At 50.3% G+C, this 10579-nt stretch overlaps 1 protein-coding gene across 1 annotated transcript; it reads right to left on the bottom strand.

The window, feature by feature from the left end:
* Window positions 1-5577: 5577 nt before the first annotated feature.
* On the bottom strand, window positions 5578-8797 carry NFKBIA (NFKB inhibitor alpha). Its single transcript, XM_008158980.3, has 6 exons — window positions 8455-8797; window positions 7784-7892; window positions 7243-7453; window positions 6880-6968; window positions 6486-6746; window positions 5578-6142 (listed from the first exon to the last, which is right to left on the bottom strand). The coding sequence occupies exons 1-6, from the start codon at window positions 8679-8681 to the stop codon at window positions 6095-6097; spliced, it is 945 nt and encodes a 314-aa protein (XP_008157202.1). The 5' UTR covers window positions 8682-8797; the 3' UTR covers window positions 5578-6094.
* Window positions 8798-10579: the final 1782 nt, after the last annotated feature.

The raw sequence follows: 10579 nt of genomic DNA on the forward strand, positions 1-10579 counted from the left end.
TAGAAATGCAAATATCAGGCCAGCCAGACCAACTGAATCAGAGCCTATGTTTCTTTCTTCTTTCTTCCTTCCTTCCTCCCTTCCTTCCTCTCTCTCTCTCTCTCCTCTCTCTCTCTCTCTCTCTCTCTCTCTCTCTTTCTTTCTTTTTTTAATATAGTTTTATTGATTTCAGAGAGGAAGGGAGAGGAAGAGATAGAAACATCAATGATGAGAGAGAATCATTGATCGGCTGCCTCCCACACTGCTAGCAGGGTCGCCTAAGACCATCGGAAAACACAGATATTTACATTACAATTCATTAACAGTAGCAAAATTACAGTTATGAAGTAGCAATGAACATAATTTTATGGTTGGGGGTCCCCACAACATGAGGAACTGTATTAAAGGGTCGCGGCATTAGAAAGGTTGAGAACCGCTGCCTTAGAGGAAGAAGAAGGCGGCCAGAGAATAGCCTCATATTGTTCCCATACAAGCCCTTGCACAACCACTCTTTAAGCATTAGCCACAGAGGTAACACCTAGGCCTCAGCTGTGTTTCAGCTCCAGGCCCAGAAAGCAGAGCGAGGCCAGACGGGTAACAGGCGATGATACCTTGATCAGGACCAGCTGCGATGACTAATGACCCCCCTGGCTGGCGCCAACCAATCAGTAGAGACCTGGAACGCTGATGAATATCCTACTAGATCCTCCCTTGAGACTTTCAGCTCCAAAGGTCCTTCTTTTGCCTCTGGAACTTGTTTCCTCAGTCCACACAGTCTAGCTGGCTACCTTCTTCTATGGCTCACTTCTTCTACCTCTGTGACCTTCTAAACAAACTTTCGAGTGGATTTGAGTCTTGGATATGAATTCTTTCTTAGCCAGAACTCAAGGACAGAGGCCTAACATCTGGTGCCCTTAACGGGATGAGAGAATAGGTAGTACTGGCCTGAGGGGCAAATAGCTAACTAGGGTGTAATCTCTTTTTAAAAAATATATATATATATTTTTATTGATTTCAGAGAGGAAGAAGAGATAGAAACATCAATGATGAGAGAGAATCATTGATCGGCTGCCTCCCACACTGGGGATCAAGCCCACAACCCAGGCATGTGCCCTGACTCGAATCAAACTGTGACCTCCTGGTTCATAGGTCAATGCTCAACCACTGAGCCACGCTGGCCAGGCTAAGGTGTAATCTCTTGATCTCCATCCCCCATCCTGTTTTATATATGCTTGTTTGTCTCCCAGCCCACCTAAGCAAGGAGCTTTGTGCAGCAGAGGCCATGACTGGTTCCCTTCTGTGTCTCTAGCCCTGCACCGGGCCTGGAGAATACTAGTGCCTTATAATGCAAATGAGCGAGTGAGAAAGAGTCTGCTTCTCTAGGAGGGAAACACACACAGGATATCCAGTTTCAGTTTCGGTAACGGTCTCTTAAAATGGGGAAACGGCCTGGGACACTCCTATAGAAGTACCAGGGGTTGGAGAATGCTTCTTGGGCTGACCCTTCTTGCCAAATGAAACTCAACTACACCCAAGGCAAGTTGATGAAAACTGGGAGGAAAGGAGGCGAAGGAAGGGAGAACCCATCTCACGGACTCAGTTCTAATTGTCACACTTAATCACTTCCAATAGCGATTTGCCTCCGATGCAAATAGCCCAGAGCATCCACAGCCTGCTTTTCCAGGCCCTGCAAGGAGGTCTTCACATTGTTCAGATGGAGTTTGTTCCCTCTTGAAAGAAAAATGCTTCTGGAAGTGACTTGGTTCATGTGACCCAGAAAGGAAATTTTTCCTGATGTTGAGGCAGGCAGAAGGAATCAAGGAACTAAGTTCAAGGAAGTTGCTTGACCTGACTTTTTATTTCCCCCTTGTGTCACTTCCCTTTTTCCCAAGGCCTCCTTATTTCTACCGGTCCTAACAGGACCTTTAACTTCTCGGAGAAAATCAAAGTGCAGAAAAGGAGCTCAGTGTGCTGAACTATTTTCTTTGAAAACGTTTGTTCTTATTTGCTTAGAAATTGGAGGAAAACTTTTTACAGGTTAGAATGTTTCAGGTCAAAATTTTTTCTTTAGGAAACTCTTCAGGCTCCAGCCACCCAACTAATGGCATGAAGGAAAGAAAGTGGATTTAAAAATTAAAAGAAAAGAAAGGAGTAGACAGTCAAGAAGAATTGAAAAGTAAAAAAACCGGGGCTAACTTCAGTGCTTAACTGGGCCCAACTACTTTGAGATTTATTCAGATGATGAAACCCCCCTGAGGGTTGGGGTTCTGAAGGGCAGAAACAATGCAGCCTAGAATGGTGAGATGCTGGGCCCAAATGGGTTGGATTGGAAGAGGTCCCTTTTTGCCATGTCCATGAAAGGTAACACCTCTACACAAAAGCTGATCACCAAGGAGGCCAAGAAAGAGTGGGCTGCATCTCTAACCCTCTAGCACAGAACTGGAGTGAGGGTGATGGGCAACTCAGCAGATTCAACACCATTACAGGGGGAAAAAGAGGCCCGTGTGACTGAGAAGCACTAAGGACATCATTCTAAAATTGGGAGTCAAATTTCAAGCCTTTGTTCTCTTGTTTGTTTGTTTTTTAAATGTTGAGAGTATATCTACACGAATAAAAGAGAAACATGCAAGTTGACTGTCCCTCTGCTACGCCCACCAGCCAATCAGGAGTGACTATGCAAATTAACCCAACAAAGATGGAGGTTAATTTGCATAAGCAGGTGCAGAATGAAGACTGAAGACAGCATAGAAGGAAGCCAAGCACTGCAGAAGGGAGCGAAGCGGCGGAGATGAGAGGGAGCGAATTTCGTGCGGGGGTGTGTGTGTCCCTCAGCCCAGCCTGCACCATCTCCAATCTGGGACCCCTTGAGGGATGTCCGACTGCCCATTTAGGCCCGATCCTACTGAGATCGGGCCTAAATGGGCAGTCAGACATTCCTCTCACAATCCAGGACTTCTGGCTCCCAACTGCTCACCTGTCTGCCTTCCTGATTGCCCCTAACCGCTTCTGCCTGTCAGCCTGATCACACCCTAACCACTCCCCTGCCAGCCTGATCATTTGCATATTACTCTTTTATTAGGTAGGATATATATATGTGTATATATATATATATATATATATATATATATATATATGAGAGAGAGAGATATTTTTTATTGATTTCAGAGAGGAAGAGAGAGGGAGAGATAGAAACATCAATGATGAAAATCATTGATTAGCTGCCTCCTGCATGCCCCATACTGGGGATTGAGCCCACAACCCGGGCAGGTGCCCTCAAATGGAATCGAACCCAGGACCCTTCAGTCTGCAGACTGATGCTCTATCCACTAAGCCAAATAGGCTAGGGCCAACCTTTGTTCTTTTGGATATACCTCCCCCTACCCCTCCTGCTGCTTCTACTTATCAGCTGAACCTAATTGGCATTCATGTGTTACATCATACGACACTTGTGTTCAGGTGCTCAGGGATGAACAAGGAATTTCAGTGATGGGCTTGGAGCACTTTGAAAGAAGTCAAGACTGGTAGAGGGATCACCACAGTGCTCAGCTCCAGATGACTAAGGCTACTTTGACCAGTCAGTACAGTCTACAATAATGCTATTTTTAAAAATATATAGTTATTGATTTCAGAGGGAGAGAGAGAAACATCAGTGATGAGAGAATCATTGATCGGCTGCCTCCTACATATCCTGTACTGGGGATTGAACCCACAACCCAGGCATGTGCCCTGACTGGGAATTGAACCATGACCTCTTTCCTGGTTCACAGGTTGATGCTCAACCACTGAGCCACTCCTGCTGGGCTACAATAATCTATACTAATAAAAGAGTAATATGCTAATCAGACCGGGTCAACCGGACATCTTCTGGACATCTGACTTCCTTCCGGACAAAGCCATGGTGGTTGGGGCTGAGGCAGAGGCAGATAGGGGTGATCAGGCCAGCAGGAGGTTAGGGGCAACCAGGCCTGCAGGGGAGGGCAGTTGGGGGTAACCAGGCCAGCAGGGGAGGGCAGTTGGGGGTGACCAGGTTGGCAGGGGAGGGCAGTTGGGGGCATTAGGCAGGCAGGCATATGAGCGGTTAGGAGCCAGTGGTCCTGGATTGCGAGAGGGATGTCCGACTGCTGGCAGTCGGACATCCCACAAGGGGTCCCGGATTGGAGAGGGTGCAGGCCAGGCTGAGGGATTACTCCCCACCCAGTGCACAAATTTCATGCGCCAGGCCTCTAGTACTCTTTATTTATGAAAGACCCTCTAAGTATTGGCTCATTTTTTGTCTGAGAGAAAGGTGATCATCATATTCACTTGTGTTTGACATTTGTGCATCAGGAAAGAGGTAATGTAACGGTAATGCTTCCTTAGGTGTCAGCCAAAGTACATGAATTGTATTTATACACCACTCTGCATTTTATATTATGCCATAAACTTTCCTTTACTCCTTTTCCTACTGAGGCAAGACATGCATTTTAGGGATGAAAACATTGAGATTCAGAGCATCTCAAGCCAAATTTCACAAGTTACTGATTTCTTGTGAGATCTGCCTCTGTAGAATCATTCAGAATTAGTAGACTGATTGAGCTGATTGGATTTTTCAAGACTTTAACATCACTTTTATACCACAATTGGTAAAAAAAATAGGCTTAGAGGTGGGATGTATTTAAAAGATGTTAACGCCGAAACCGGTTTGGCTCAGTGGATAGAGCATCGGCCTGCGGACTCAAGGGTCCCAGGTTCGATTCCGGTCAAGGGCATGTACCTTGGTTGCGGGCACATCCCCAGTAGGGGGTGTGCAAGAGGCAGCTGATCGATGTTTCTCTCTCATCGATGTTTCTGACTCTCTATCCCTCTCTCTTCCTCTCTGTAAAAAATCAATAAAATATATTTAAAAAAAAAAAATAAATAAAAGATGTTAACTACCTGAAAATAAGATGTATTAAAGTTAACCACCTGTGCCCCTGCAAGGTGACCCTGGATAAGATCTTCTCTCTGGATTTGTTTCTTCCCATGTGAAATACAACGGGTTGTGCTTTGATTTGGCGCTATGTGCCTGGCACTCTGCTGTGCTTTTTATGTGGATTGATTGTAATCTACACAACAGCCCAGTTTATAAGCCCGGAAACAAAGGCTCAGAGGTGGGCACCTGTTAACAAATGTTAGTGCAGTCCCATTCCTGAGCCCAGGTCCTTAGGAACTCCCAGTACTATAGGTGAGGTCTTTTCCAGCTCTAGAAAATGACAGGTCAGCATTCGCCCGCCCAAAATAATTTCCTAAAGTGGAAGGAAGGGCCCTGGAATAATTTAAACCAACAGGATAAAAGTAAATGACAATGGAGAGCCTTCCAACTGTAAGCCAAGCAGCTTGCCCCCCTTCCCCCAAGCGTATTTCCTATCATCTTGCAATCTTGCACCAGCAGCCCCTCCCACACACAGCGGGCCCAGGGCTGCCTGCAGAGCTGGTGTGTAGCTGTGAGAAGCTGCTCTCTGAAAGGGTTACATGGCTGCTGTGGTAAGTGCTCCCACACACCTCTCCACCTCCACCTGAGGATTGAATGACTCTGAGAATAGGAGTCCCTCCGCAGCCCGAAGGAAATGATCAGGGTGATTCTGTTTGTAAACATCTGTTTAATAAATATACATCTTAGAAATAGCAAAATAATTACCAACAAAATACACTATATACACCATTTACAGGAGGGTAACACAAACCTTGACAGGTAGCAACTTTTAACTCCACACCACTGAAAGGTTTAACAACACACCTCATTGTTACAAGTCACAGGACACGGCTGGGCTTCATTCAAAACAATAAATAAAATGTAGTCCTTTCATCAGATTTTGGATAACCTTCTAAAAAAAAACCCCCGCAATGGTGAGTTTTAAAAGAGGTTTTCTTTGAAATCCAATGATCTTTCTTGTTCCCTTCCAAAGTACATAAAAATAATAAAACGAGGGCTGATCCACCAACAGTAAAATGTTTTGGGCCAGGCAGTGTGCAGTGTGGTTATAAGTACACCTTTTTGATTTCTTTTTCTTTTTTTTTTTTTTTTTTTTTTAGAAAAATAAAACTCTGCTTTTGTACAAATATACAAGTCCATGTTCTTTTATACACGTTGTGAAGCTCATAACGTCAGGCGCTGGCCTCCAAGCACACAGTCATCATAGGGCAGCTGAAACGAGATGAAATAAGGCGTGTTAAACTCCCAGAGCTTTGCCAGGGGTGCTGGGATAATGGGGAGAGAGAGCTGCTACTGGGAATAACCTAAGTATTTGTGGACTTCATTGTCTATATCCCAAATATAGATTAACAGGCTGAGGGAGTTTTGTTTTGATGCTCCTCTCCTTAAAAGCAAAAAAGAAGACCTACTCTTGGGATACTGGCTCTATACACTAAAGCTGGAGAACTTCACTATGTGACACTTTTGGATGATGAGTATAGCTCCAGGGGCCTGGGAGGGTGGAGGGACAATGGCCACTCTAATTGTTCTTTTGCAGAGCACAACGGAGACTCACCTCGTCCTCTGTGAACTCGGACTCTGTGTCATAGCTCTCCTCATCCTCACTCTCTGGCAGCATCTGGAGGTTTTCTAGGGTCAGCTGGCCCAGCTGCTGCTGTATCCGGGTGCTTGGGCGGCCCCAGGTGAGCTGGTATGGGGAGTAGCCCTGGTAGGTGACTCTGTTGACGTCAGCCCCACACTTCAACAGGAGAGACACCAGGTCGGGATTCTGCAGGTCCACCGCGAGATGAAGGGCAGTCCGGCCATTGCAGGGCTCCTGAAGCCAAAAGGAATTTGAGATATTTACAGTTGAGTTTAGAATTTTCGCTTGTCAAAAAAAAGCACATGAAATCTTAGTGAGGAGGGCCCTGGAGCCCCACGCACTCCATCGGGAGGGAAGAAGCGCTCACCTGGGCATTGACATCAGCACCCAAGGAAACCAGGCGCTCCACGATGCCCAGGTAGCCATGGATGGAGGCTAAGTGCAGACACGTGTGGCCTAGAAGGACAAAAGGAGGAAAACATAAAACATTCGTTTCAACCCTCACATCTCAAGCAGGTTCTTTCACCTACTCTTCTAAGGGGCAAATTCTTCTGAAGAACCTGGTTTCTGAATGAATTCTATAAAGGCACCCAACAGGCCTTTTGTACGCGTATTTTCTCAGCCTTTCCCGTGCTGAGAGTTGAAGCTCTTGCCTGGAATCCTTAAGTTGGCCCACCACCCACTTCTCCTGGGTCACCTGCCTTCTGGCGGGCAGGGCAGGCAGACATACCATTGTAGTTGGTGGCCTGCAGGATGGCGTGGAGGTGCTGGGTCCCACAGCTCTGAGTCAGGACTCCCACACTGGCCAGGCTGCCCTGCTCACAGGCAAGGTGCAGGGGGGTATTTCCTCGAAAGTCTCGCAGCTCAGGATCGCAGCCAGCTTCCAGAAGTGCCTGAGCGATTTCTGGCTGGTTGGTGATCACAGCCAAGTGGAGCGGAGTCTACAAACAGAAGAGGGAACAGAGAGGATAAGTTATGGATCAAACCCACAGTCTGCGTTCCCTTGAACCCCAGAGATTCCCCAGGTTGTGGGTGCTGCACCCCCCGCCCCCCCACCACCACCCCAGGTGCAAGGGGCAAGGCAAATACGAGGCCCCAGTGGTCTTCATAATCAAGGTCTCACCAAATTAATGGAATTGCCTTGAAGGTTGGCTGATTGGAATGTAAAAGGTCAGGTCGGATAATGACCCCTGACTTAGTTGTATACAGGGTTAGGAGTGACTGTGCTAGATCCCGGGGTCAGGGAGGCTGGGGCCGGGCAGGAGGCGCACCTGCTGCAGGTTGTTCTGGAAGTTCAGGAAGGCCAGGTCTCCCTTCACTTGGCGGACCACTTCCATAGTCAGTGCCTTCTCTTCATGGATGATAGCCAAGTGCAGGAACCTGAGGGGAGAGGGAAAAACCCCAGGGTGAGTACAATGCGTGGGGCCAGGGAGGCGCGGGCTGCGGGGGATTGCGCAAGGCCGGGGTTTCTGGAGGCCGAGGCCGCGGTGTTTTCCGCGAGGTTATTATGAGCTGAGTGTTCCTGGCAGGCGCCCAGGGACTTTCCGGGCTCCCCCCGCCCCTCCCCGGAGGGCGCCGACCAGACCGCCCCGCCCTCCGCCGGCCGGAACGCCCTGTACTTCCCCTCCCGGCCGCGCGGCGCCCGCCAGCCGGGCACAAGCGCCCGCCCCCCGCAGGCCGGTACTCCGCGTCCCCGCCGCGCCCCGCCCCCGGCCGCCGGGACCCGGACGGGGGTGGGGAGCGCGCGCGGCTGCAAGGCCGAGCGGTGGAACCGCGGCCCCGCACGAACCCCGGCCCCCGGCCCCCATGCGCCCTGCAGGGTCTCGGGTCGCTGCATCCACCCGGGCTCGCGGGCCGCCTTGCGGGCCCCGCGCTCCGCTGCAGGTCCGCGCCCCCCCCCCCCCCGCCGCCCCCGGCCCCACGCCGCGGCCCGGGCACTTACGAGTCTCCGTCCTCCGTGAGCTGCTGCTTCCAGGGCTCGGGGCTGCGCGGCGCTTCCTGCGGCTCCAGGCGGATCTCGCGCAGCTCCTTCACCATCTGCTCGTACTCCTCGTCCTTCATGGAGTCCAGGCCGCTGTCGTGGCGGTCATCCAGCGGCCGCTCCTTCTTGAGCCCGTCCCGGGGGCCCTCCATGGCCCAGTCCTGGGCGCGCTCGGCGGGGTGAAACATGGGCGCGGGTCGGGCGCGGCTGCGGGTGCGCTGGGCGCGGGCTGCGCGGGGGCTTCTCGCAGAGTCGCAGGCGGCGGGCGGGACCGCGGCTCGGAGGTTGTGGGCTCGGCAGCGCCGCCGCGGCGCCTTATAAACGCTGGCAGGGGATTTCTTCGGGGCGGGGTCAGGCGCGGGGAATTTCCAAGCCAGTCAGACCTGAAAAGAGAACTGCTTGGTTCTCTGCTAGGGAAAAGCAGCCCGAACCCGGAGCAGGGGTTCATCAGAGAAACTCCCAGCGATGAGGCACCGGGGTCATGCACAGGGAACTTTTTGATGAAAGCCGAGTGGCTGGAAAGTCCTCCCGACCGGGCCCCCTCCCCCGGTACTTCCCTGCAGCCGGCCGCCCGGTCCCTCCGCTGCAGACCTTTCCCTGGGGTTTCCCACGATGGATTGGATTTGGGGCCGGCGGCGGCGGGAGAGATCCCAAGGACGCGCGGACTTGCTAGGCGGTTCCTCGCTGGGGTTTGCCGAACGGCCGGTCCTTTCCGTTTTTTGACCTTTTGAAAGCGCGAGTGGAAACGAGGGCCCGGTTGTAGGGATTCGTTTCCCCAAACTTCTCTGCGGGGAAGGGCGCGCTGGCGGCGAGGAGGCTGCTCGGCATTGCGGCCGACGCCGGGCTCTTTGCAGCGCAGCGACCTGCCGCGTCCCCCAGCCCCCTCCTCAGGTAGAAGCTGTGCAAGTTTGGGCGTTAAACATCCAAGGGCTTGGCGAACCCCCAGATCAATTCCTCGGGAATTGACAACCCTGTTGACTGGGGAGGGGCAAGCACTCAGCTCGTATTCGGAGGGAGGGAGGGGGAGGGGGAAGAATGTTGAATGTAAACATAATTTTTTGTCGAATAGGGCAAGGTGTTAATTTTTTGTCATTGAGGTTGCAGATACCTTGCAACAACGAAATGATTATTGAGGTCGTGTTCTCTGATGGGCACTGTGCTGCTGCAGAGAATGCATCCCGAGCCTACTTCTGGGTGCCCCGCTGGGCGACTTTCCAGAAGCATTTGGAGGAGGCTGAAGAATGGATTGAGTGGTACCTTACCCAAGACTGGGCCTTAAGGATGGCTAAGAAAATAGCTGCTAGGCATACTGCAGGAAGCTCAAGGCAGCCCTAACATTGCCCCCATCCTGCCCCTCACGGTTCCTTTCTATACAGTCCTGGGGGGGGGGGGGGGGGGGAAGAGGGGGGCGGGCAGGTAGCAGTTGGACATAACCATGCAATGTGGGTAGTCACTCTAGGCTCACCATCCTCTGGTTTCACTGGCAGGAATAGAATTTATGCCCCTCTTTGCACCCCTACCTCTTAGCCAACAATTGGTCCAGGCAAAACAAAGCAACTTCTGTCAGAGTTCTTCAGAATTAGCCCCAGGAGGCCTCTATAGTTTTGTAGAGTTTTCTGGCATTTGTTGCAATCATCTTTAACTTGACTGGCCATGTACTAACCAACCTTTCTCCTCTTCCAACCTCCCCCTCCTCACCTCCAGTATCTGAATGTAGGAAATCTGGGTCAATTGGGGGACAGACAAAACATGTTGGGGAAAAAAGTAAAATCAAGATCTAAAAACCTCATAGTAGGAATGATCACATGCTAAAATGAAAACTTCCCATTGGATTCCATTGTCTCTGCAGGCATAGGATATACAAATACACAATTTTTGAGGCAAGGTGCAACAGCGACTATAAGTAGATCTTAATTCCAGGCTCTACCTCTAATTAACTGCATATATATGTATATTTTAAATATATTTTTATTGCTTTTTTAGAGAAGAAGGGAGAAGGAGAGAGAGAATGAGAAAGAAACCTTGCTTATATGCATCCCACCCAGGGATTGAGCCTGCACCTTGGGTATGTACCCTGATGGGAATC

Source organism: Eptesicus fuscus, chromosome 5 (genome assembly GCF_027574615.1).
Source record: "Eptesicus fuscus isolate TK198812 chromosome 5, DD_ASM_mEF_20220401, whole genome shotgun sequence".
Lineage (NCBI taxonomy): Eukaryota > Metazoa > Chordata > Mammalia > Chiroptera > Vespertilionidae > Eptesicus > Eptesicus fuscus.

Excerpts from the sequence above, each read along its gene's own strand:
- NFKBIA (XM_008158980.3), bottom strand. The coding sequence starts at position 8,681 with ATGTTTCACCCCGCCGAGCGCGCCCAGGACTGGGCCATGGAGGGCCCC. Across the intron at positions 7,454-7,783 it reads TCCAGAACAACCTGCAGCAG|ACTCCGCTCCACTTGGCTGT; the intron begins GTGCGCCTCCTG and ends TTCTGTTTGTAG. Across the intron at positions 6,969-7,242 it reads GCAGGCCACCAACTACAATG|GCCACACGTGTCTGCACTTA; the intron begins GTATGTCTGCCT and ends TTGTCCTTCTAG.